The sequence below is a fragment of the Ambystoma mexicanum genome, chromosome 7p, assembly GCF_040938575.1.
Source record: "Ambystoma mexicanum isolate Mex_15411 chromosome 7p, UKY_AmexF1_1, whole genome shotgun sequence".
Classification (NCBI taxonomy): domain Eukaryota; kingdom Metazoa; phylum Chordata; class Amphibia; order Caudata; family Ambystomatidae; genus Ambystoma; species Ambystoma mexicanum.
In genome coordinates, this window is record NC_090939.1 from 272,558,737 (window position 1) to 272,586,585 (window position 27,849).

The following is a 27,849-nucleotide window of genomic DNA, read 5'->3' on the forward strand; positions in this document are numbered from 1 at the left end:
GTCGCCCATTTCGAAGTACCAGGAACATTCATACCGAGATATGTGACGTATGGTGAACAAATAAACCGGCAGAGAGCCACACTAGGGCTCTGCCCAGTGCCCATCGGAAGTGCAATAGCTATTGAAGTTCCAATAACCGACAACCATGGACAGTAAAGTATCCATTGAGACAACCATACCAGCAAATGACACGAAATGAAGTTTGCTAAACACTGTCCCAGAAGAAACTCAAAAGGCCTTAATTGAAGATGAATGGTGATGTTGCAGGGGCCCTGACAGACTCACAGATGAACGAAACAACAACCAAAAGATGAAACACAAAGACGAAATGTTATGAATAAGGATGTAATGAACTGAGAAGGAGAGGCAATGTTGAACCAGATAGAGATTTAAACTGTAATGCAGGATGAAAATATTCAACCAGCTAACGCCTGTACATATGCTTGTAATGCAAGAAGCTAAGAAAACAGTGCGGTTTTCTATGCTTAGTAGAAGAATAGAGCGGCAAGCGCCAACTATATATCTACCTCAATGAAGCACATTATATAAGTGCCAGTCCATTTTATTCAAAAGCAGAACTAACCCAAGTTACTAAGGGTCAAACAGGCCAGGATTCGTATTCCAGCACAAAGCAAGAAGAGAGGGCTGAATCAAAACTCAGCAAGAAACAGGCCGTGCCTGGGAAATCAAGGTCAAACCAAGAATGGGAGGCGGATGGTAACTTCGGAGAATCGAAACTTAAGGAGCAGAGCAGCCTGCCCCGGGAAGGTCGAGATAAAGAGGCCCAGACAGGTGGCAGCCGAAAATGAGAATTAAATGCACAAATAGAAGGAAAGGGAAGCAAATTCACGGTGTGCTAACACGTGACCAGCCAAGCGCAAAGAGGTACCAACGTCTGATGTCACCCAAAGCAGAAGATACCATAACTTCTCCTGACAAGAAGCTACAGTTTCAAGGCCAACCTCCGCCAACTAATTGACACATAGCCATTCGAGTACTGATTGATGGAAGGGAGGCTGGGTGAATCTTGGGGCATCCTGTATCTGGGTGTCTGTTCTGCATGCTGCTAATTAAAGTTGAGATTTATGCTTGGGTTATAGCTAACCCAATCACAGTGGACCAAATAATATAGGGTCCTATAGCTAGTATAACCAATTAGATGTCGTACTTAGTGACGTTTACATGAGTAATGTTAGAGGGAAGGGCGTAGACGCCCACCTGATAAGAGTTATCCAATCCCCACACCCCATTACTATATACAGATATAGCCCCTATATTTAAGTTACCTTTTCCAACCAATAGAATTGCATAACAAACTTATGAGTGGTACACATCAATGATGACGAATTATGGGTATAACTGTTACTGTTTGAATGAAGATTGTTGGGAGTTGAGGCGAGACGGGCCATCACACCATTGTTGATCTCCATGTTTCCCTGTTTTTTGTACTTGTCATTAAACGGACTCCCCTTTGCCAAACCATTGAGTTGTCCTTATTGATTGGTGTTGGAGTAAGAAACCTGCACCCCCATCCACCTCAAGGTGCAGCTATTTCATCTTAAAGTATTCGAGAGCGAGCTCTGACTCTATGTGCCGGTCAGGGGTTACTTGCACTCGTTTACAGAAGTGCAGGCACCGTCCTATTAAGAGGTATGGTAGCACAGCTGAGACATTCTTTCAAAATGATTGCGGATTTTCTTCAAATTTCCTGTACTGTTGCCTTTTAAAAAGCATAACTACTTTCTGTGAAGGGCCAATAAGCCCTATGAAAATGAATAGCTGGTTGTTGAAAATGCATGTATTCTAAAAGAAAACAGACACTTTACATGCACCAATTTTAAAGTATGTGCACATCACATTTTCATATTTAAAGCATTAAAGCTTCTCAGTATAAAAACATATTATAAAAAATTCCTTTTTAGTGCTTGCTACATTTGTATAATTTAAGAAAAGGTTGACATTCTCTCCTAAGCCCAGGTTACACCAAACCAACATACATATGAAAGATTAAAAAAAATTGGCAATCATTTTCCAGAAGAAAATGTTCCCAGAACTCTTCTTAATGACACTATGCAGTTCACCATCTTTGAATAAACAAATGTTCCAAGAAATCAAACCCTTGAAAGACAAAATTTTTATCTGCTCTCCTTCTGACCCTTCTCCATAACTTCTGGGGTGCTGTGGCCCCCTAGTGTCAGCACCGCTGCTACCTGCCACCTGTTGAGTCCCATAACGATCCATCCTCTCACTCTTTATCTTCAACCTCCACATGGAGCCCCTGGGATTCCTCTTTGCTAGCCACAACATCCAAACCCACCAATAAACAGAGACTACTTAACTCTTGCTCAAACTCTTTTCCATCAAAGACATCGGGCCTCATTACACGGATGGCGGTAAGGGCTTACCGGTACCGGTATTTTACCGGTACCGGTAAATCCTTACCGCCTTACTACGAGGTCACTTTGCGGGTTGGGGAATTTAACGCCTGCTTTTTGCAGGTGGTAAAAACCAACCCACAAAGGGACCATGGTGCTAATTACGGTACCGCAATTTGCGGTACCGTAATTAGCGCCTTCCCCATTCCCATAGAGCCCTATGGGGCAAAAATGGGAATGGGGAAGGGCAATGGTGGAAGGGGGAATTACCGCCCCGCCAACCTTGGAATAGGGCGGTAATTCCCCTTTCCACCAAGGCGGTGCCGGTATTTTACCGGCATGAACCATGGCGCTAATAGCGCCATGGTTCACCGCCATCCGTGTAATGAGGCCCATCCACCAGCACAAGACCTGACTTATCCTGATACAAACCTGGAATTCCAGTGCATACCTCAAATTGAACCCCACCAAAATGGAATTACTCTTCCGTTCCAGTAACACTGAACACATTCACCCGCAGACCTGACTGTTCACCCTGGAAAATAGAGTGCTTAACCCCACAGCTGGCAACCAGTCCTTGTGACAGCCAATGCTCACTCAAAATGCACATAACGATGAAAACCCAGAAACCTTGATACCGGACCTATCTTTTTTTCAGAAAATTAAGCCGTTCCTTAAAGACAATGGCCCTCATTACGACCCTGGCGGAAAGGGGTTTACGCCGGCGTAAACCATGGCGTACCTTACCGCCTGAGTACTAGTTCCCCTAGCGCCATGGTGATTTTAACGCCTGCTTTTTGCAGGCGTTAAAATCCATGGCGCTAAGGGACCTTGCTGTTAATTACGCCACCGTAATTTACGGTGGCGTAATTAACGCCTTCCCCACTCCCATTATGCCCTATGGGGCCAGGAATGGGAATGGGGAAGGGTAAATGGGGATTGGGGACTTACCGCCCCGCCAACCTCGGAATGGGGCGGTAAGTCCGCCAACCCCCATGGCGGAGTTGGCAGCTTAGCGCCATGGACCATGGTGCAAATTGCACCATGGTCCTCCGCCAGGGTCGTAATGAGGGCCAATAACTTTTGATCCACAGTACATGCCCTCGTCCTTTTCACCTGGACGATGGAAACGTCCCACTAACCGACCTGCCCACTTCAATCTTGGCACCAATGAAATGCGTCCTCCATGCCTCGGGCTATCTCATCAAAGGCCCCCACAAATGTGACTACATTCCGCCATGTTCTTCGAACTACTTTAGAAAACCCTATAATAATGCATCATTTTCAAGACCATCTACATCTTTTACAAAGCCGTTACCTTGCATGCTCCCCCCTACCTAGCTAGCAAGATCACCCTCTATGGAGGCCAATGCTCCCAACCAAAAATAAAAATAAAAAGGCCCTCTCAATCTACGCCCCCAGGCTGTGGAACCTCATACCCATCAACATTAGATTCGAAACCACCCTCATACAATTCAGAAAGAAAGATCTTGCAAGTTGTGCAATATTTTGTAGGAAACAAACCGTAGTGCAACTGCAGACGTAAATCTTCCTGAGTTATTCCATAACTCCCTGATCATGCGAGTATAGGAAGATATTAAAAGTTAGGATTGCATTGACATGTTTATGAAATTTTACCAGGAATTGTATTTCTTGCAGTGGAAATTGACATCAACCCAAGGGAATCCCGGGTTCCAGTTAATGATGGAATTATCCTCAGCAGTTTTTTAGCCACGTGTGCCTACATTAAAGGTGAGAGATGAACCTGAGTGTCTTCAAATATATTTCTTTTCGGTACATTTGTTGCATTGTAATGTCAGCAAGCCTGGTATCGTGACTAACTGTCATGCATATAAACTCTAAAGTAATACAATTAATCACAGTAATATAGTCATTCATTTATGAAATGCAATGTAGAAAAAGATTCCACCATGAAAACGAAATATGATGTCTATGTACATGCAGTAGTTAGTATGTCCCAGAATGTATGTAACAGTTGAGCTAGCAACAAGCTGTAAACTATTTCGGTGCCTGTCTCAGCATTGACAGAAAGTGAATACATCTCGATTTTGAAATGATTGAGCTGAGCTAGCATACATAGCCTGACGGACATTGTTTGGGGTGGTGGAGTATTGTAATACATGCAGTGACTAGTGGGTTGATTTGCTAGAGGCCAAATGATGCTTGTGGTAATTGCTCACCAACGTGCCCCACTGTACTAGCAGGCTTGGACTGGCCTATAGGGCAATAGGCCCATTTCCGAACCAAAAATACGGAATGCTGGTGTGGGCCCGTTTTTCTGGTCAAAGTGGGCCACTTTTTTGGCCAATGTTGTCTAGTTTGATGAATTACTTATCTAGGCGACTAGTAGTTTTGACCAGTGTTGTTGAGTAAATATTCTTTAAAATGCACAATGTGCATCACATTTTATCAAAAAACTCAGTGTCACAGAAGGAATGCAACTGTGGGCCACTTTTTCATTGATGCCCAAGACAATTTTATGTCCCAGTCCGAAGCTGTGTACTGACATACTAGCATAATGTAATGTATTGGCATATTTCACCAAAACAGACAGTGGGGTCATTATCGGATTGGTGGGTGCAAGTCGGAAGTGCTGCCTGGGTTCTCTGTGCCTGTATGGTTCTATGAGTTTGTCAGAGACACTTCGGAATATGGTGTCTGGTTGGGAGAACACGCAGTCTAGACTAAACGTTCTTTGGATAACGTTACCCACTAATGTAGATGAGTGAGGCAGGAATAGAGGCATAACATAGTTAAAGCTCAATTCATGTTGAAGTGGTATCAGCTGGGCCTTTGGCAGCCGCCCTTGGAGGATTTATGTGTCTAATGTAAGGTGGTAGATTTTAGAGGGGAGTAGAATAGTGATGGAAAGGAGGGCGCACAACAGATGGGGGTGTAAGCAGTGGGGCCCTCTGGCAGTGAGTTAGTGTGCACCACCCAGTGAAGAGAGAAAGGTGTTTGTTATATGCATGCAGCATTATTTGTTTGATTCAGTTTCAGTTGTGTTGATGTTTGTCTGTCGGTTGCAGTTGGGTTCCTAGTATTATCCACAGTTGTTTGGGTGCCTTTCTTGAGGAGAGCTTTAGGTGATCTGCTGTATTTCTGCTGCACTTACTTGTGCTCACCCTACCCACAGGGTTCCATGTGTTAAAATCGCTGCATAAATGGCCGTTTACCCAAAAAATCACGGCAAAAAGGCTGTGGTTTTGCCGCCGCCATCCATGTAAAGGATGCAGGGGACACCCCCGCTACCCCAGACCCATTATACCACTTAAGGGGGGCGGGGGACACCCACGCAACACCCACTCCCCTTAAATGGTAAAATGGGGTCAAACCACAGCATTTTTAACGCAATTTTTAGTAAAGGCGGCATTTTTGCAGCGATTTTATTACTGCATACCACCCACTCGTTAGCTTTACCATCAGGTTTTCTTGGAACTGGGATAACTATATATGGTCTGGGTGCTTTTGTGGGATTCGTATGTACATCATCTGGTGGGTGCACTGAAATTGGGACGCTTTGTGCACCAATAAAGAAAGCAGTTCTGATAGTCAATGACAGAAAGACAATGACAATTACCAAACATATACACATGATAGATTTGTAGACATCTGGCAGCGTTTTCTCCCAGGAAAGCGGGGGCGCCCCTCTGCTGGAGGTAGAACTAAGTTACTGTTCTGGGCCCCCATTTCGACCAAGTCCATAGTCAATTATTTATTCCTTTCTTGCTCTGATCACGTAGCTCAAAAGTTTATTATTACTGAAGTGTCGAGTGTTTTTCAAGTGTCCCTCCCCACGCGGGAGACGACGATAGTCTCTGGGTATGCAGCACAGTTCCGTTTGCTAGACTATGGAAAAAGGTTAGGTTAGCAACTTGGTACATCACATTCATTATGCATCTCTAAAATAGGCAAGTTCCCAGTGCACTCCACGAATTTGCTTTGGTCCCGAGGACATGCTGGAACTTGCTCAATGCGAAGGAATGAAGAGATGGAACTGCTAAAAATCACACAAAAATAGAGTGCCGTAAAAATAAAAACAAAAATAAAAATAAAAGTGAACATATGAAAGAATAGGAAAAAATTTGAAAAATGAAGAAAAAGGAACATAGGATGGTGAAGTTTGTTGGTCCACTCCTTTCGCTCGGTCTCTCGGTGACAAGTTGAAGAACAGTGTCTCTCTCCTTGATCTGCTCCATGGCAGAAAGATGACGGAAAAGGATAATAAAAAAGAAGAAACAATAAAAATAAAATAACCTAGGGACAAGCTGTCATAATCCTGGTTTCTGCTTCTTCTCGATCTATCCTCGACGGAAAGTCTTATTGTGGATCTTCTCCTTCTAAGGCTCTCCTCAGCAGTGGATGACCATAATTACTTCTCAGTTGCGCTATCATGGCTCTCAGGAGCACGTTTAATTGTGCGTTCTTTATTGGGTCTCTGAGGAATGCGGGTACGTCAACATTGCTTGGTCTACCCACTAGTTCTGGAAAGTTCTCAATGAGGTAAAAGAAGACATGGTATGCATATCTGCTGTCTTCTGGTGACAACGACATTCGTTCTGATTTTCTAGTCTCTGGATCATAGGCCTTTTTTGTGACATGAACAGACTTCACACTTTCCTGCTGCGTGGATCGCGACCACGTAATTCAGTTTATACCACACTTGGTTCAGGAATTTGTTGTTTCTTGGGTCTCTGATAAAGGACAAGGTATCTGTGGTTCTCCCGACAAGTCCTGGGCATTCCTCTATGATGCGAAAGAACAGCGTGTATGTCAGCTCATCAATGATCACTTGTGGTGGAAGCATCTGTACCCTTATCACCGTACTCCGGCAGTGCAATGAAGGCTTCCGTAGTTGCCGGATTATTTTCATGTTAGCTGGATCTTGAATGAATTCTGGGATGCTAGTGTCTCTTCCTACTAATGATGGATATGTCTCTAATATTAGTCGGAAACAGGAAAGCACATCCTCTGGGATGTTTCTACTGGGGGATACCATAAGTTCTACGAACAAAGTCTTCGTACTGGTTGCTTCAGGATATCGTTTTTGGTTCTCAGGAATGTCTTATTTTCTGATTAACAGAGCTTTAGGGACTTTTCTATGGTTTGTGCGGCTTTAAATGTTCATATGAGTAGCGTCACTGCAGCTTTGGATGTGCAATTCTCTTCTTTACTCTGCAACTTTGGCTGCACAAAATGTCCATATTATTGTCCTTTTATCACCTTTCACTTGATTTGAGGAAATGTCTTGTTTTGAAAGCTACAATTTACTGGATTCTTGTGCCGTTGTTTTGCTGCTCATGCGTCCTTCTTCCTCACCATGGATCTTGTCTGCATGTGCTGAGGTTCTTCCCCGTTGTCTGTGGTTTCTTTGCAGTTGGATGCAGCAGAAGGGCTCTCTCCTATATAAGGTTTAATGTCATTTATGAATATCCATGCCCTTCTGCCCTGGAGCTTGATGGCGGAGGGGGTGCAGTCCTCTACGATGAACGGGCCATTAAATCTTGGCTTGTCCCACCTTTTCCTGGTAAAGTTCTTCACGAGCACGCTGTCACCAGGGAAGATGAGGGGCACATGTACACCTTGCTCGGTGTCTGCTTCAGCACTTCCTGCTGTGTTTTGTGCTGCGCTGTCCCCTTTTCACCATTGCTGCAGTTGGTCTGTAATGACAGAGGCACTGGATGTCATACAGTTAAGGTACTTTTGCATCTCTGTTCCCAGAACCTCTCTAGTCATCTGGGCATCACAACTAGCCCTATCTCTGGGGGGTAAGAGGGGTCCTCATCCTTCTGCTTGTAACTATCTCGTGCGGCGTGAGATGATGGTCGGAGCCTGGTTGGTTCCGAAGTGCATACAATGCCAATGGTAGACAGTGCAGCCATCACTTCCTTAATGTGAGCTTCAACTTGGCTATCCTTTCCTTAAGCAAGCTGTTGATCCGTTCACATATTCCATTACCCTCAGGATGATACGCCGACGAGAACTTGTGCTTTATACCAAGCAACAAGCTAATCTGTTCGAAAACTCAATTTACAAAGTGAGCCCCGTTATCTGATCTCATTACTTCACACACCCTCCACCTAGGAAATACTTCCCTTACTAGGCAGCACAGGTAGCATCTGGGTGTGTACAGGGACCTGTTCTATCCATCTAGAGAATGGACAAACCACCACAATTAAATACCTGTATCCGTAATCATGTCGACGTAGTCGATATGCAAGTGCTGGAATGGTCCGTTTGGTCTGGGAATGATTCCTCTCACTACTTTTAATGTGTGCCCAGCGGTGAATTGCAGTTCACCATGAAAAATGCAACACGCTCTGCTAAATTTGGTGTAAACCAGTCTTCTGCGAGCGTTGCAGCAAGATTTTCTTTTGTCATGTGGATGGGGTAGTGTAGTTGTTCTAATGCTACTTTTAGAAGGGCGACAGGCATTACTGGTTTACCAGTGCTGTCTTGCCTCCACAACTCGTCTGAGGGGTTTAAAGAACACCCTCGACGCTTCCACAAATTTTTCTGCTCCTGAGGTGCCTCCCCCTGGAGCTCCATTAGCTGAGTCTGCCCCATATTGCTTTAGGCTTCTGGTGTGGCTCGCGCTACCATCATCCTCTCATGGGTACGTGCCACCTCCTCGTCCATGATTGTTTCCATTTTGGATGCCATGCACTTGGCTTTCGTGTCCGCTTCATGATTTACACGTGACACGAAATCCATCCCCTTGGTATAAGCGGCGCATTTCACAACCGCTATGCCCACTGGGAGCTGTAGTGCTTTTATCAGCCTGTCCAATAAGGTTGCATGCTGCACTGGCGTGCCGTATGCTCGGAGGTAGCCCCTCCTTTTCCAGCGCACCAAACCTGCGTGCACTGTGGACGTCACATAGGCGGAGTCACTGTACACCGTTACTTCCTGGTCTGCATGATTCTCAATGGCGAGTATCAATGCCAATAATTCTGCAGCCTGTGCCGAATAGTGAGATGGTATTCGTGCACTAACGAGTACTCGAAACTCCCCATTCGCTAGGTGTTTTACCACGGCAACGCCTGTATACCTTTATCCGTCTTCTTGGTCGATTCTCGAAGACCCCTCAATAAAGACGATCTCTCCACTCGCCAGGGCATTTTCCTTTACCCTGGGGATCTCATCATATAATTCCTTCTAGTTTGCACAGTCGTGTATAGGTTCTCCTTCTGTGACTGGCTCAGCTATGAACGTAGCAGGATTTACAGTTTTACATTGCACTATTTGATCGATGGATTAGAGATAATCACCTCATAGGCGGATGCTCTCTGAGATGTCAGTGTGCCCTTTGGCTTCTCTAGTATGGCGAATAGTGAGTGCTCAACATACAATGTCATGGAGCACCCCATCACAATGGATTACGCCTTTTCGATAGCGAATGCGGCAGCAGCTAGGTTTTGTTCACATGGGAAGTGGCTCTTCATGACCGGGTCCAGACTCCTACTGTAATATGCTAGGGGCTTGTACCCCAGCGAGGTTCGCTGCACGAGCACTGCTGTCATAAAATTGCCATCGGTATACGAGAACAGGTAGAATTCCTCTGCATAATTAGGAATTCCGAGAACTGGGGCCTTACAAATTGCCCCCTTGAGTTCTGCAAACCCTTTCTCCATTGTTTTATTCCATTCAATTTCTTCTTTTGTTGCCTGGGCCTTTTTAAGGGCCTGTAGCAAGGGCTTGGTATATGAGCTGTAGTCAAAGACCCATGCCCTGACATAATTGCACAGACCTAAGAAGCTTTGCATTTGTTTTATCGTGAGCGGCTTGGCTGTGTTCATGATAGCTTCACCCCTTTCTGGGGTTACATTTTTCCCTCATGAGAGATAAGTTGCTCTATGTACAACACCACCTGTTGACAGTACTGCAACTTTTCCTTGTCAACTTTGTATCCCTTCTCAGCCAGTATAGTCAATAGCTGGACAGAGTCGCACCTGCATTGCTCTTTAGTGGTGCTGCAGATCAGAATGTCATCCACATACTGCAACACAACGCTGTCCACCGGAATATTGCTTAGGTCCATTTGCAGGACTTGAAAATAGACGGGGACTCGCAGTACCCCTGTGGCAACCTTGTGCTTTTCAGGCGCATTTGTCTGAAAGTGAATGACGTCAGGTCTTTTGAATCATGGTGCAACGGAATCGAGAAAAACACATTTTTCAAATCGATCACCATGAAATATTTTGCTTCAGTGGGTATATTGCACAGTATTGTGGATGGATTAGGGACTAGAGGGAATTTGGCTTCAACTATATCATTTAGTGCTCGTAAATCTTGGATCAAACGCCAAGATCCTTCCTTTGATTTTTTGACAGGGTAAATCACTGTGTTGCAAGGTGATTCTGATGTCACTAGGATGCCCTGCTCCATCATGGCGGAAATTGTCTTCACGATCCCTTCATCCGCTTCTCTGAACATGGGGTATTGTCGTGCTCGTGGTAATATTGCACCCAGTTTCAGTTAAATTTTTTACTTCACCTGCCCCCTTCAGGAGGCCTACGTCATAGGGCCTTGTAGTCCATACTGCGGCAGGCACTTGGGCCAGGTCGTCATCAAAGTATTCTGAATGTATCAGCACCAACATCATTCTCTGTGGCACCTCCCGTTTGATCGTTTTGACCCAAAATATGAGACTCACTTCCACTCTTGTCTCTTCTAGGTCAGGGTGTTCTTCGAACAGATCATCATCATTGACATCAGTCACTCGATACCCTTCTTCAATGGCGATAATCGCACACCGTTGTCTGCCTTCATCGTCATATCCTTCGACCAATACCACTTTCCCTCGCACTGCAGCGGATTGTATCCTTAAGGGAAATACTTGCCCCTCCTCTTAGTGCATGGGTGTTCTTGGTCTGAATAGAAACTCATCAGGTGCCCTCATAGTTCTATTGGCGAGGCCTGGAAATCCCGCCATGAGCAACCGCACGCCATTTGCGAAGACTTCTGGCTCTAACGGTGTAGCTCTCATGGCTATGCGTCCTGAGTATGCTCTGATCATTTCGCACACATTGGAATAATGCATTCCTAGGGTGGAGCACACTATACCATTCTCGGTAAATGAGATAGTCATATTTAATTTAGTCATCAGGTCCCGACCCAGAATATTTACTGGGGTCTGACGTGAATATAATAGAGGTACATTCATTTGGCACTGTCCCACTGAGACTGGAAGTGCGTCTGTAAAGGGAACTCTACTATGAGCTCCAGTGAAACTCTGAGTATCTATAGCCTCGCCGGACATGGAAAACTTGCCTTCTCGTATGCACGAACACTTTGCTCCCGTGTCAACTAAGAAGGAATATTCTTTACCCCCTATGATGAAATTCACCCTAGGTTCCCTATTAGGGTCTGGTGTCACTGATAGGATAGAGCACATCAGAGTCCCCCGTGAGCTGTCCTATTTCATATATAGGTTCGGTCCACTGTATACTTGTGGGTTTCTCCCATTTCCAGGGTTAATTCCCCCTCCGGGATTAGTGCCCTGTGCCATCTGTGGCGGTGCCTGCTGGGGTAGTCCCTGTGGCAAATTCCCCATGTTCGGTGGTTGAACCACTTGCTGTGCACCTTGCTGCAAGCCTGCCGCCTGCTGCTGCATGGTCTAATTTTGTGCACCGCCCTGTTGCGGGACGGCAGGTTGGTTCACCATGCCTGCCCCGTCCCTTGACTATTTTGCCAGATGCCTTGGCTTTGGCACATGCGTGCCACTTGTCCTGTCATTCCACACAGCCAACACACTGGCGGTGGTCGGGCTATCTGTCCATCTGGTGTAGCTGGATTGCCCATCTGTGCGTTCTGAAAGCCACCTTGAACATTCTGAAAACCTCCTTGGTTACCTCGAAGCCCTCCCTGATTACTCTGCCATCCTCTACCTCCAAAGCCCCTTCCCCTCGGGTAAAATCCCGCGTTACCCTGGGTATTCTGCGATGGGTTAGTTGCTTGTTGTGTGCTTGGTTCAGCTGGGCTTGTCAGCATGGCTCCCTCGAGAGCATACTTTGAGAGTTTCCTTTGCACCAGCTTCGCCTCCTCACCTTTTCGAGTTGCCTCCTTTTTCCAATTCTTTTCTTGCAACAATCCACAATAGTGTGCAATCGTCAACTGTATTTCGGCCCATGGTTTAGCTTCTATTCCTACCAATTTCTTGAGCTGCTTCTGCACCGGTTCAGGCAACCCTTCGCATAATATGTGGTAGAATACAGGGATAGATTTCGTCCAAGACTCATGCGTTTCGAGCACCCACACGTCTTGAAAATTCTGCATATAAATCAACAGATCTTCTGATTCTTTCATTTTTCGAGTCATTATAGCTTACATATCAGATGTGTCTGGATATAGCGTTCGGAGCGCTTTCCACACTGCTGCTCTACAATTATTAAATGGAGCTCCGTCATGGGAGGTGTTAGTTAGGGTTACCCTAGGATAGCCTGCCCGTTTCCATACATCATCTGCTCTTTCACCAAGTATGGCAATTAGGAGGCCCTTTATGTCCCCGATAGCTAAGGTGACCCCCCCGTCATTTTCTCTAACTCATGTATCCACTTTCCGGCCCCCGATGTCAGCATTGGAAGCTTATTTTTAAGGTTCTCTCGGAATATATTGTGGTATTGCTCCCCCCTTTTCTAGCAACTGGAATTGGAATGCACAGTCCTTCTCTTTCCTCATAGTTCTCCAGTCTATCGCCGGGGTAGCATTCCTGCCTTGCTGTCTACCTGGCAATGCCCTTAACCTGTCTACATAGGCAGGTGCTGACTCCCCCCTCTGACCGTGTGGTGTTTTTCCATGTCGGCTGGACTGTCCAGCGGACTTCGGTGCCCTACTTGTGGACCTGCTAGCGTCTGACCATCGAACCTCTCGGTCCCCTGGGAGCCGTTTTTCGCACCATCTCCCTTCTTCATGTGCCACATCCTCCGTTTCCCCACAGGAGTCGGATTCTGAATATTCCCAGTTTACACAACTTCTTGCATCGTCTTTGTTCTGCCTAATCTCCAGCCTGTCCAGGGACAGTCCCCTGCTCCCACTACTTCGGGTGACATCCTCAGTGTCATATAACTGAGTGCTCTTTAAGCGTTCATCTTGGGCCCATTTCTGCTTTACAAAATGGAGTCGCACTCGTATAACGTGCTTCTTGAGGTAGATATATAGTTTGTGCATGCCACTTCTAATATTCTACTAAGCATCGCAAGCAGTATCGTTACTATTGCCCATTGGCCCTCCATTAAGGCTCTTGGGGTTTCTTCGTGGACTGTATTTAGGTACTCCTCATTTCGTATCAGCGGCTGGTATGGCTGTCTGATAGGGTACCGTGCTGCCCAGGGTTGTCTGGTTATGGGCGCTTCAACACATACGGATCTTCTAATGTACACTGGGCAGAGTCCCAGTGCAGCTCTCTGTTGGTTCATTTGCTCTTCATACGTCACGTACCTTGGCGAGTATCTTCCTGGTACCTCAAAAGGAGGGGCTGGTGTGCAGGTCATGTCTGGGACCTCCTCTACACAGTAGAGTAAGACACGCAATTTACAGTCTGGGATGTTATCTAAGGTTACATTTGTAACTTTGATGGGGTCTAATTCTTTCTCCTCTTATGGCTGTTCTGCTGGCAAACTTGATGTTGTAGCCAGCAAGGATGGTTTTCTGTATAACTGCTGAGTGATCTAGTGAGAGCCAAGTTTCTGTGATGAAAAGTGCATATTCTTTGGGCCTCATTACGACCCAGGCGGTAAGTTACCGCCTGGGCCGTCACTTTACCACCATGGCGTAAACTACGTTTACGCCATGGTGGTTGGCGGACTTACCGCCCCATTCCGACCTTGGCGGGGCGGTAAGTCCCCAATCCCCATTTACCCTTCCCCATTCCCATTTTTGCCCCATAGGGCATAATGGGAGTGGGGAAGGCGTTAATTACGCCACCGTAAATTACGGTGGCGTAATTAACTCCATGGTCCCTTAGCGCCATGGATTTTAACACCCGCTAAAAGCGGGTGTTAAAACCTCCATGGCGCTAAGGGACCTCGTAATTGGCGGTAAGGGGTCGGCGCAGCTAACGCTGGCGTAAACCCCTTACCGCCAGGGTCGTAATTGTCTCTGCAAAGAAGATCATATATATCAGAAGAATGGTTGGCAAACAGTAGGCATTGGTAAGGAGGCATCTAGTACCAACTGTTCCTTTGTGGATCCTTTCAGTAGAGGTAAGCTGACCAGCTTGTTCATTGTATGTGCCATGAACTGTAATCTCTTGATTATAACATTCATCCTCAAACACGCTGAGTAGGTTGTTCCTGCCGTTGGGGTGATCATCATTAGTCCTGGTTGTGGTGTGCTGTTTCATGCTGCACTATGGGTTAAGTGTGACTCTTGCAGTGGTATGTTTCTAGGGGTTGCTGTTGTTGAAGATGTCGAGGAGGAATTTGTTTGGATCTTGATGTGGCTTCTGTTCTTTTCTGTTAATTTTCTGTGCACTGGGTCACTGGTGGGATTCAAGGGATGGACATTTGATGTCGATGTGGGGAGTTGTTTGATGCAGTATTGTGAGATTAATCACATTGTGGATCTTTTTGAGGGAAGAATGGGGTTGCCTCCTGTGTCTCTTGTGATTTAGTACCCGGTGAGGGGGGTGTGACAGCCTCCCAGCCAATGAGAAGGCTTGGAACGGGATACCTTACGACACAGGGAAGGACCCCACTCCAAGCCTCCTCGGAGCGGGAGGCCATCCTCTTCCCTCACCGGTGCCTAAGGTTAGTGTGCACCCCGGTTCCCCTGCCCCCTTTACCCTACCCCAACCCCCTTTTCCACATATCCAGTCCCCTCCCAACCCAAACCCCACTTACCTGCACTCCTCTGTTCCTAGCTGGTGCCATGAACAGTCCTGTGCCCGGTGTATTTCCACCGCGCGAATGGCCACCATGGAAAGGAAGAGACTACGTTAGTGTTCCCTTCTCCCCTTTCCATGTCGGCCATTTTGTTTGTTGCTTTTTTTCTTTCATTTTAATGGCCACCATTTAAAGTGAGAAGGGAACACTACCGGTTCGGGCCTCCACCTGAAAAACCAAGAAATTGATTGTTGCAGCATGAGCTGAATAGGTCCACCGAAAATGGACCCCATTTCCTGTTCAGTTTCTGAAAAACATCTTTGTCCAGCTTCCAGCTGCGGCTGTCTTTTAAATATCTGGAGTTCCAGTTTGCCTCCACTTTGCTCAGGTGCAGAAAATACTCTGATGTCACTGATAGCTGTCTCTGCTGGTAAAAGTGCCAGAAGTCCTTTATGAGTTCCATCAACGTTTTGGATCTCGTCCCTCGCAGGTGATTGCACTGCCGATACATTGTCCATCTTCAGGAGGATGCAATAATCCACTCTGTCCTTGACGAACAAATCGCTAAAGAACGTACTAAGTGCTCCAAACAATTGACGTGCAGCTGTAATCCTGCTGCCATCCACTTGCCCTCTTTGGATATGATCATACACTGAGCCCTGCAGCCTGTCTTGCTAGCATCTTAAGCGATGACTGGATCCTGGGCTAAACCAAATATGGCTATGCCTTTCCAGGCCTCCATGTGATTTAGCCACCAGTGAAGTTCTAATCTGGACTTTCTGTGTTTAAAATATGTTCTTGCATAGGTGCTTGTTTTTCAACCTCTGTAGGGCTCTATATTGCAGAGACCCTGCAGATATTGCTGGAAGAAGACAGAAGCCCTATGATTCTGGCTCACTCCCTGAGCGAAAAATCTTCTTCCATATAAGGCAATGAATCTCCCTTCTCGTATTACTCACCTTCTCTACTGGCAGCATGATCATGGCTCCAACCGAATCTATCTGGAACCCTAGGAAGTCTTTTCTTTGTTTTGGGGAAATCTTTGACTTCTCCCAGTTTAACAGAAAGCATGATTCTTACAGCAGGTGTACAGCCATGCCTACCTACGTTTGCAGATCATCTTTGTTTTCTGACCTGAAAAACATGTCATCCAGATAAATGATCATCCAAACTCCAAGCACTTAAGAGAGCCCAAAGGGCATACTTGTGAACTACCAGAAGGAGCTGTGCCCTTCAAAATGAAGAAAGCACCTGTGCGGTTTGAAAACTGGAAACGACTGATAGGTATCTTTCAGATCCAGTTGAGCCATCCAATCTCCCTGCAGGAGAGTGTCCCTGAGCATATGAACACCGTCCATTTTGAAATACCTGTAAACAAGGAAATCGTTCAACTAACGGAGGTTGATTACTGGCCAGATTTTTTATTTCTGAGGGACCAAATAAAGATTGCTCACTATGGCTCCCTTTGTGCTACACTCCTTACTTCCTCGTCTAGCAAGGTCTCCTCCTCTCACTAAAACATCAAATTCGCTGGCGTCTGCTCTTCTACCAGCTCAGTGAAAAATGACGGATGCAACCCCCTATTGGACTGCCCGCCGCATGCACCCTCTGACAGCCTGTCCCAGTTTGGCACAAAAAGCAATATACAGCCTCCATTCGAGGCGCTGGGCTGCAGGCACGCACCTGAAGTTTGAGACTGCTGTCTAAGAACTCTTCTGCATGACTTGGGAAGATTTCCTCTTCCTGTGGAGTGAAGGAAGGTATCAGGTTTCAGCATTTGCCAGTACTGAAAGCCAACTCTTCCAGATTGGGATTTTCTGTCCAGCTACTAGCAATCCCTTTCACTTCCGGTCTTGTTAAAAACCTTGGTGGAGAAAACTCTTTTTTACAGATGATTGCACTTTCTCTAGGGCTGTAAATGCCCCCAGAAACGTTGCCAGCTCCCTGGTGAATGGCTTGCCGAATAGTAATCCTTGGACTGGCAGACCCAGCTTCTGAGGAAGACATCTCCATGAGTTTGGTGTCAATTCTCATAAGAATTCCCTCATCTGTTGGAAGAGCTAGCCCAATTTGTGTTGCCCAGAAGGCAAAGTACTCTCTGAGCCCATCCAGCTGACATCTCTGGCTTCACCGGCTCACCCATATCTTGCACTCTCAGAGCCAAATCAAGATTATTTGCTAAAGGACATATTCCATCTTGCCCTGTCATGCCCACGAAGCTCAATCGATCTCTTTTTAGGATCTTCAATGCAGTGCGGGTGAGGAACCTCGCACTGCCTGGTTTGCTTCGTTGTCCGAGCGCTGCCTCTAGCACTCTGCTACGACCCTCGATGAGGTTCACGCAGAGCATGCACCTTCATCTATGCAGGCACCGCTGAGGCCACAACATATACCAAAATAGACATTGCACACAACAGCGCATGCCAATACATAATACGTCTACCTGAGTTGCGAAAAAAGAGGATATGGAAAGGTTTTCCAGAGGGTTAAGGTCTGATATGGATCAGGAGATGGCAATGGGAACCATGTAATTCTTTGGAGTCTGAACCACATTTTGTTCCTGGGAGTTTATGAGAAATGTAGCTGTTTGTGAGTTTTGAAGGGTGTTTGAAACCTTTGTATATTGTTGCTTGAGTTTTCTAGTAAGGAAAGAGTAGCATAATGGCCACCTACAGTCCTGTTCTGGATGATTTGCAGAATGGCAGAGAGTAGTAACAGGCAGATTTAGGAAGAGGCTGTTGAAATAGTACAGTCCAGAGAAAACCAGGGCTTTGGACACAGTGAGCTTCTGGGGGAAGGAGAGGAAAGGAAGAATACCTCTGAGGGGGTGCAGCTGGTAGTGTGACTTCTTAGAGACGTCAGGGATGTGACGGGACAAGGAGAGTGTGGAGTCGAAGATGACCCCAAGGTTTTTAGCCTCGCAGGTGGGAGCAGGAAGAGAGCCAAGAGAGGCCAGCCAGAGAGTGACATTCATTTCCACCGAATTCTTAATGAGGGCCTAAGGCTGGCTATATACCAATTGGTAGTAAACAAAAATAAGTCTGGGTATGCCACAATAAATCAGTTAACTAATAGAATTAAGCTATGCAAAATAAGTCAGGCCATGCAACAATTGGTCTGATTGTGTAATAGAATAAATCTAGCTCTGCTAAGTATGACTAGCTGTTTAACAATTATTCTGAGTAGACACTAATAAATACCAGGCTATGCAATGTAGCTCTGGCTATGTTACAATGAACTAAGCAGAGAGTATTACAAATCTGTGTATGTAACAAGAGAAAGTTCTGTGTGGGATGAATTACACATTTTCCTCATACAGTCGTTTGTATGTACTGCATGCAATACGTCTCTCATGAAATCCTACATTACAATTAGGTGGCATTTAAAAAACAAGCGGTATTTAATAGAGTACCTCATTATGAGTATGGTGGTAACAGTAAAACATAGGATGCAAATAGGATGTCCCATTTTCCACAGCCCCTTATTTTCTATTGAAGATGTTGTGACGATCCTTCAGATAGCATCATTTCTCCCCAGGGGAGAACCCCTTTCCATGAAGCTAGGGCAGTTAAGCCTCTAACCAATAGTGTCCCTATGGGTGGTAACATGCAGGAGGATCTCATGGAGAGGGACTCCTCTCCTAGGGATGAGGATGCGATTGGGAGGTACGGCCCCTTCAAACCCCAACCCGGCAGGCTGATGTTAATGCCTTAAACTTTTACACATAAGCTCACGTCCAAAACGATGTGTTATTGTAAAATATCAAACCACCCTGATGTCATAGGTACAGGGATGAAGAAGAGCTTGAGAACACTACAATCAATTGGGACGAAAGCTCGATCAGCTGCTGTCAATTTGACTGACGTTACGCTGGGGTCATCCCTGCTATTTAATGTTTATTAAACAGCAATGGACTGGGTTCGTCGTCTTCTCATCTGTCCGGAAATGGCCCATGTGTTTCTGGTATACTAAGAGCTGTTGTACATCCATAAGGAGAACCTGGTGAGCAAGGTAGCTATGGTGTAGCCGTAACGTTGGGCTTGGGCTTCGGGAGACTGCAGTGAGGCATGTCTCCAAAATCTAAGAGACGAACAGCGGGATGCCCGAAAAGCATCTTGCGAGTCGGTTGGGAACCAACACAGTCAACCTGGAGAGATGGAAAGGTGGTGTTGCGACATGTAGTGGGAGGACCATCCGGTCTGACAACAGTGCAGAGACCACCTACCGTAGACTACAGCAGAGCCGTGCAGGGCAATGGGAGGAGCAGTAGTGTCTCATCCATAATGGGCGAGGGGGCGTCGACCCACCGGGTCTTGGCCCCCTCTCGTCTATTGTTGAGGAGCCGACAGCTAGGGTGCCAGCCCATTGAAACACTGAGCGCTCCCTCAGCTTCTTTTTCCAGCTGAAGGAACACTCCTGGGCTCTGTGGCGGAAATTTCAAAGGGAAATATTGTTTCCCTTTGACAGTTTAGTTACCCAGCCGTGCAAGCTCAATGAGCCATGCAAGTGTGGGGCGTATTGCTACCCCAGCCTTGCATAGCTCATTGGAAATGCTGGCTGGGGAACTGCATGTCTGTATGTGTGAGGGGGTGCAGAAAGAGCAGGCTGGAGTGGGGCGTCTCGTCACCCATGCTCAGGCCCCTGCACGCATGTGCAGGAACCAGTAAGCTTCCTGATTCCTGTTCATGCTAGCAGGGGCTGGAGCGCTGGGGAGGAAACCTCCGGATTGGCGCAGAAGGTATGTTTATGTTCATGTATTTGTTATTTAAATATGTGTATGGATGTGTGCATGCTTCTGTTGTTATGAGTGAGTTCATGATGATGGGTGCTTGTGTGAATGAGAGAGTGCTTGCTGTGTGAATGTTGTGTAAATGTGTGTGTGTGTGTGTGTGTGTGTGTTGGTCCGTGGAGCTCATTTTTGCGAGTGGGGGAGGAGGGTTGTACAACAAAAGCATTTAATGCACAATCCACCTACCCATCTGCCAAAATCAGCTCTCCTTCTGAAGCGCTGTGGGGCACAGGGGACAGGGATGGTATTTATTTTACTGAACATCTATGATAGATGTTTAGTAAGAAATACCATGCCTGTCATCTGTGTCCCCCAGTGTTAGGTGCTGTGGGACCCAGGGAACAGGGATGTCATTTTCTTTTTACTTGATATCTATCATAGATGTCTAGTAGAAAATGCCATGTCGGCCCCTGGGTCCCCCAGTACTTCACATACACACATAATCACGCTGACTGTGGCCGTGATTTAGGTGCTGTGGGGACCAGGGGACAGGCATTGTATTTTCTTACTGGACATCTATGATAGATATCAGGTTGAAAAAGCACTGTACCAGCCCCCTGTGCCCCCTGTGCCCCCAGTGACTGGAAAGCACACATAACCACATTGATTGTGTGCATGTGTGAGGAGCTGGGGACCCAGGGGATGGGCATGTCATTTTTAGTTTGGGCCATTGGGTGGCCCTGAAAGCGCTACCTTTAAGCCAAAACTATTGACATTAAATAAGAGCTTTAACATAAGAGTTTCAAATATGGGCTTTGAACAGTGGCAACTATATCAGAGGGTAAACAGGGTTCGTGCCCCAGGCCCCCATCCTAGGATCCTTGGAGGGGTCATGTGGGTTCTTTATTCATAATTAATTATCATTTCACTTGGTGGTTGGGCACACAGCGTGTGTTGAGCCCATACAGTGAGATACAGTGCCTGCCTGCAGGCTGCATATCCGCTTTGTTCAATGAAACCTGTACCAGCGCCCAGTGCTTTGCCTTATTTCTCTGACACAACCTGAAAAGACGACTACTCAAAAGAAATACCGTATTTTTCACAAGAAATACCGTATTTTGACAGTGTTAAAGTAGCAGTACGAGTGCGACCATTTAGGCGGGTGAGTGACGTGACATTAGTCTCTTATTCTGCGAGGCACTCACATTCCTTTTTGTTGAAACCACCTTCTCTCTTCAGCCAGCCCACCTGCTTTTCGACGCTGATATAAGTGCACACGCTTTCTTTCACATAATCCTCCAGTTTATTGCTGCTGGCAATGTTGTGCCAAAGTCCCCGTCCAGTACATTTCCCCCTGCACAAGAGAAACACAGGTATTTTCTGTCAATAAAGGAAAGTTTAATTGTGTGTGAGTGACTCCTTGCTTTGTAATTGTGGTGCTTGGATCTAACTGTTGTAAAGTACAGAGGCTGGTAGGATATAGGAAGATAGGGACGCTGCAGACGTGTACATTTCTACTCTAGACATAATAAGAATTGAAGTAGTAATGTAAGTGCTTCCAGTGTTACTTATGGGTTGACAATTTCAGTGAGCCTTTTTTTTTTGCATTGCACAATTGAGACAGAACAATATAGAAACAGGAAAACGTGAGCACCACATAATCAAGAGTTCAAGATTTCTGTTTTTTTAAATTTCAGCTTTAAGACATTTTCATGAGAATCACAATTCATGTTTGGAACATTAATTAATATCTGTAAACCCGGATCAACAACATTGAAACAAAAACATGCAAAATGTATCATTCAGCCTCTACCCCCCTCACCCGCCCCATCCCACTCCTAACCCTGCCCTTATTAATCTAACAAAAGAACGGCTCTCACATGTTCACCTATACATTGTTACACTTCTTGAGGGATCATTGGTCTCCCAGACAGGTGTCAATTCCAGTCTGTTTATGGTAACCTCACGGTTGGGAAAGTCGAGGTGTCGTGGCTACCCCCACTAACATAGGTGGCAGGTACTCCACATTCCTATTGGGAATATTTTTTACAAAAATCCGACCATTCTATTTCAACAGACCCGGGGTCACCGTGAATTGTCGCCATTAAACGTTACATTAGGTATAAATTCTGGGCCGTGTTGACCCATTCTTTTTTTCCAAGAGGGAGCTCTCTTTTCCATTGTGCAGCCAGACACGCCCTCCCAGCCAGTAGCAAGCTATGGAACATTTTCGGCAACCATCGTATATTCTCCCTACTGCTCTTGTAAAACAAACAGTATCAACATATGTGTTTTCCCTCTCGTGATCCCATCCAGGTCCCTAATCCAGCTGAGGACCTCATCCCAGAATGATTGGACCACAATGCATCCCCAGCATATATGCCAATAATCGGCCCTCGAATCACACTCATGCCAGCACATGGGGCTCACACTTTGGAACATTCTGGAAAGCCTGACCGGGTCACACTGCCACCTGTGCAACAATTTAATGGCATGTAGTTTGTACTGGCAAGAAATTGATGTCTGGGAGGCTCCCCAGCACATCCTCTGCCATGTCCGGGGGAAGTTCCATATGCAGGTCTCCCTGCCATCACTGTCTCAGCCTGTCTGAGGATCCCCTTCTCGTCCCCACTGGGGCCCTGTAAAATGCACCAATCAACCACTTGGAACCAGGTGCAGTGTCTAGGATCTTCTTGAAGGGTGTAAGCTCCCTCTGTATTTTCTCTGTCCAGGCCTCCCTCATCATCACCCCCTTTAACTGTAGGTATGAGAAGACGGAGACCGTGCCCAGTCCCAGTACCTCTTCCAACTCCAGTATTGTAATGAACCTTACTTCTCTTCACAATTGTCCAACCCTTTCCAAACCTGCTTCATACCAAGCCTGGAACCTCTCTGGATTCGGAATGGCATCCCTGATCCCCGGCACCCAAAGATGACCCAGTGGAGACGGGCACGTTGTAACGCCACCCAATCCCGCTCCTTGTCGCCAAATGCTCCAAATAGGGCCCAAAATGGGTTTCTCCCTAATCCCCAGTAGCTTCAACCTAGGAATCTACAACCATTCTCCAACTGTTGCCAGTCATAAGTGATAGTTGTCAAGGCCCACCCGTTGCAAATATTCCCGCCGTCTGAGATGTGGAATAAGAATCCTAAGCTGAGTGGCCTTATAGTACAATTGTATGTCCGGGAGTCCCACCCCACACTCTCCTTTGAAAGACACTAGAGACCCTGGGTTTCTTCCCCTGCCCAAAGGAATCGCGAGAGAGTGCCCTTGGGTACTTTAAAGTAGGAGTCAGGATCTGTTTTGGGAGCATCCAGAACCGGTAAAGAATATTGGGGAGTACCACCATTTTAATCGCGTTCAGTCGTCCCATTCAGGAGATGGTCAGCTTATTCCATTTCACTAGATCTTTCTCCAGGTCAGTCATCAGGGGGGAGGAATTTGCCTTTACCTCTCTTGTGACGCTAATGCTCAGGTACCGCAATGACCCCAAGGACCTGTTTGTCCATGTTTATTTTTACCCTGCCACGCAACCATATTCTTTAATCATACCTACCACAACCGGCACAGAGGTCAGCGTGTTCACCACATGCACGAGCAGGGCATCTGCGTACATGCCCAATTTGTGAGTCATCCCGCCCACAACAAACCCCTCCACTTGCGGACCCTATCTCAGTCTATTGCCAAGATGTTTTAGTGAGAGCACAACAAGAGCAGGGGAAAGCAGGCAACCCTGCCTTGTCCGCCTACCCCGGTTAAACCACCTCGAGTATCCCCCATTCACCGACACACAAGCCCTCGGGGAGGATTAAATCGCCATGATATATGATATGATATTTTATTTATATCGCGCTCGTACACAAGTGTTTCAGAGCGCGACAATGATACCACTAAGAAGTCTCTCGCTCAGTGCTATTTTAGTAAGGACCGCTTCTAGGAAATCCCACTCCACCATGTCAAAGGCCTTCTCAGCATCCACGGAGAGAAGAGCGGGGTCACCCTGCATCCCCTGAGCCTCATTTATTAAATGCAGTGGCTTTCTCATGGTGTCTGCTCCCTGATGCACACATACAAACCACTGGCGGCTGGTGAATTTGAAAGGTGGTGGGGCGTACATTTCTCTGGGCGAATTTGAGAGTGCAGCAAGCGAGCCCACCAGCTATCAAGGGTGGTGCGGGGGTGGGGGGTTCTCCCCTCTGAAAACATTTTTGAAAAATGGCATCCAAAATGTGCAATTTACTGTCCAAAAACATAACATAAAAAGCATTAGGTTTTACATACTAATGGTGATACATCATTCTTACGTGTGCAAGTGTGATGGTGTATTTTACAACAGCTTGTATTGAGAATAGCTGGTATCATGGTGTATGCATAAAGAAATGCATTATATAGATAACCAGTAATGATGGAAAAATATAATTTTGTCATGCTGTTACTGGCATTCATATGCGTTCATCCTCTTACTAGGCTTTGAGTTGGAACCAATAAAACACTACCGACCCATGAGATTTTCAAAACAACTGATGCGTTCACAGCAGAATCGCAAAGAAGAGTAATGGCCAGCATCCTCCCATTCGATTAAGAAAACACTGGGCCTGAATGCTTATGGAGCGGTACTACAGGTTGAATTAGACCAGTACTATGCAATACAAACATACTAATCGCAGTATAAAATAGCAATAAGCAGGTGCAGCACGGCACCACTAATTTAGCATAACCCATTTTGAAAATGTATGGAAAATGCGTGTTTCCCATGAACAGGTTGGTTGAAGAAAGCTATGACACCGGAAAGACATACTCATGCGATTCAAAAGGCATTGAAAAGTTGACACAGGAATGGAATTCAGAACTACCAGTGAAAATTGCAAAGTCATTTTTGTGCATTTCATATTCTGAACGCGAGTATGTTTTGCGCTGAGCCAATATTTGCAAACACGAATCCAGGGTTTCTTGATTCGTTCTGGCCATGTGGACTTTTTTCTGATCTTCTTAAACTTTATGTGAGTCAGCCAGAGTAACCAGCACCAATCATTTGCTTGTGGTTTAATTCGCTTTTAATATGTGGCATGCGAGGGGGGTGGTTTGAATTGTTTTCTTGCAGCTGCTGAGAGTGTGGGGGGGAAATCCTTCTAAAAAAATGAATCGCATATTTCGAATCGTCTTCCAAAAATGACAGAAATTAATGCAGTGTGCTGGTAGCAATCGTTGTGGTGAAAACAAGCTATGAAAAGCCATCGGACTAGAGTGATTGACTCTCGTTTAATTTGTTTGATCGCAATCTCCCACGGCTAATGTAAATAGTGTTTTTCAACGGAGCCCTTTCATGGCCCACGCTCTATCATGATTCAAGAGACAGTCTGATAGCAGAGGAGAGGAGTCTTGTTCACGAGACTGGGTGGGTGCACAAAACCTGGATGCATTCTACGAGCACAGACTGACCCTTCAAGGTGGTATTTGGACCTTTCACTATATCTTTGCTAACCTCATTCTGGACACCGCAATTGCATCGCACTGACATTATTTACAATAGTCTCGGGTCACTTCATATGTAGTGGGTTTTACTAAACCCAGCAGCACAGGGACAAAGTGCAACCTCACAGCGCCTCCTCTAATTCCTCAAACCCTGTGTCCAAGTCATGCAAGGCAGGCACACGCCCAAATCCTGGGAGCCCTCTCTTCTAAATCCGCACTGTCTCAGAGCTTGTTGGTCAGCCTTGACCTTCGGCGTGGGCCACTTCCACCAGGAGGATTCTGGGCCCAAGGGGAGTCACTGCTCCCTAGCACTCTGCCCTCCTCCTCCGCCTCCACACTAAATCCTATGGTCCTTGTTGCCAGGGCCAGCAGGCGGCGACACGTCCCAATTCAGGGGGCCTTCACCTCCCAGGCAGCCATCTCCGGTCCCCAGCAGACAGCCTCTTCACTCTCTGCAGTCCGGGTCTCCTTTGTTGGGAGCCGCTGGAAACCGCAGCTCCACCTCTCTCCCACCTGTGGGGCTCCGGCGCGCACAGACTGCGCTTCCCGTGCCAGTGCCCCAGATGGGCCACGGATACTCCATGCTGTCCCTCTTAGAGTCCCCCAAGCGGGGCTGGGTCTCTCTGGGGCGGCAGCACCACAGGGGGGGGACGAACGGACGCCACCAACTATCTCTTATATCAGAGGGGTGCACTGGCTTCCCTCCCAGCTTCTAGTCTCTCTAATCCGGAGGGGGGTTGCACATGAGACACCCACAGAGCGATCCCTCTGGTGCCTCCGAGCGAGACGGTCCCAGCACGGGCAGCAACCACTCAGGGCCTTCCCAGTTCACTGTCGCTTTCCCGCTTTTTCCGACGGAGGGCCGGTTCTCCACTTCTACTGAACGGATTTCCTCCGGACTTCACACTAAATGAAGCCCATCGGATCAGCCGTCCTCCCCAGGCACCTTATCAACTCAGTGGGGGCCATAAGTGGGGGCACACTTACTTTATAGGAGCCTGGGTGACGGAGGAGCGCAGTCAGGAAACTTCCATCCACGCACCCACTGGTGGCCTCCGAATTCAAGATGTCTATATTGAAAACAGCAATTAAAAATATGCTGTGTATCACAGGACACAAGATTGTGCATGTGCTGTTCAATGCCTGGTTACACTGCGGAGGCGCTCTGCTCACTATCTTCCCTTGTTACATCCAAGGCTTGCTGCGCTATTTCCATACCCACTGACAACTGACATGGCTGAGTGAGTATACATTTACTTCAGTAAACTGGACTCATACACTAGCAATGCACCTCGAAGGATTGTTACAGTTCAGTCTGCAAACCTGCTCCATGTATGTAATGTCTCAGAGATTGTCTTCTATTGAGCCTACATGGCTGGGTGAAGCTGGGCTTGATTGGAGTACGCCAGCTGTTGCTAGTGGCGAGCAGGGGGCTTGGGATACTGATGGGCATCTAAGATCAAGGGTGAGGTGGGCATGGCCATGCCCTGGGCTGAGTTCACAAAGGGGGCCTGTGAGTGGAAAAAGCTGTCTAGGGTGACATAGGACATATGGATGTTGTACTGTCCACCTCCAGCATTTGAGCAGCCAAGCTCACCTGTCACACTCTTGGCACATTTGCTAATATGTGGGACACATCCGACTTGTGCCCTCTCTGGTGTTCCTATAGAAATGTGTCTTTCAGCTGAAGTCAGCCCTAAATCTGAGTTTGAAATCACAAGGTCTCGATGAGATTCGTTTCCTTATGTTTTTAATTGAATTTTGAGAAATAAAGGCCATTATCTCTGGTCTAGTCTCACTGTTAATTGACATTCTAGTAAAAGTCTACTCTGCTGCAAAGGGGTGAAACATTGTTGGGCCTTTCATCCTGGCTGATCAGATGTGGCTCATATCTTAAAGTTGTTCATAATTCAGCAAAAATAAATTATTGGTGGGACGGAAAGCGTTAGTGCTGAAACAAGCATGGTGTTGCCAAATTGGACACAGGACAGGGTTTTAGCAGTGCCACCGGTGCACTAAACTAAAGCAGTGTGAGAGAGCAGTGCATCTGCCTGCCAATGGTTGGCATGGCACACGAGTTTAGCAGTGGACCAGAGCTATATGGGCTTCTAGGTGCTCTCACTGGCTCAGTGCTACAGGGTACAGATTCTTTGCAGTGCTTCCAAGCACTAGAGAAGTGTGGGACTGAGAGGTCCTGCCTGGCACAGGGTTACACGGTACAGAGTTTCAGCAGTGACCCCCTCCCACAACCCCCCCCCCCCCCGGTCCACTGCAGTTGCATTGATCTTAAAGATGTGCTGCTGCCACATTGGCATGACAGTGCAGGAGCTTAGCACTAACTGTCCATGGTGCCGTTGATCAGCTTGTGCTCCCAGAGATCACACAGTGTGGCTCCTCGTACCAGTTTCTTTGAGGGTGAGTGCCTTC

The 27,849-nt window shown here is 46.7% G+C and overlaps 1 protein-coding gene across 1 annotated transcript in view; it reads left to right on the top strand.

Moving 5' to 3' along the window:
• EVA1C (eva-1 homolog C) overlaps window positions 1-27,849 on the top strand; it is a 637,492-nt gene that overhangs the window by 594,082 nt on the left and 15,561 nt on the right. The window contains exon 7 of the mRNA XM_069636343.1: window positions 4,035-4,127. Coding sequence (XP_069492444.1) covers window positions 4,035-4,127 — 93 coding nt within the window. The remainder of the gene's footprint in view (window positions 1-4,034; window positions 4,128-27,849) is intronic.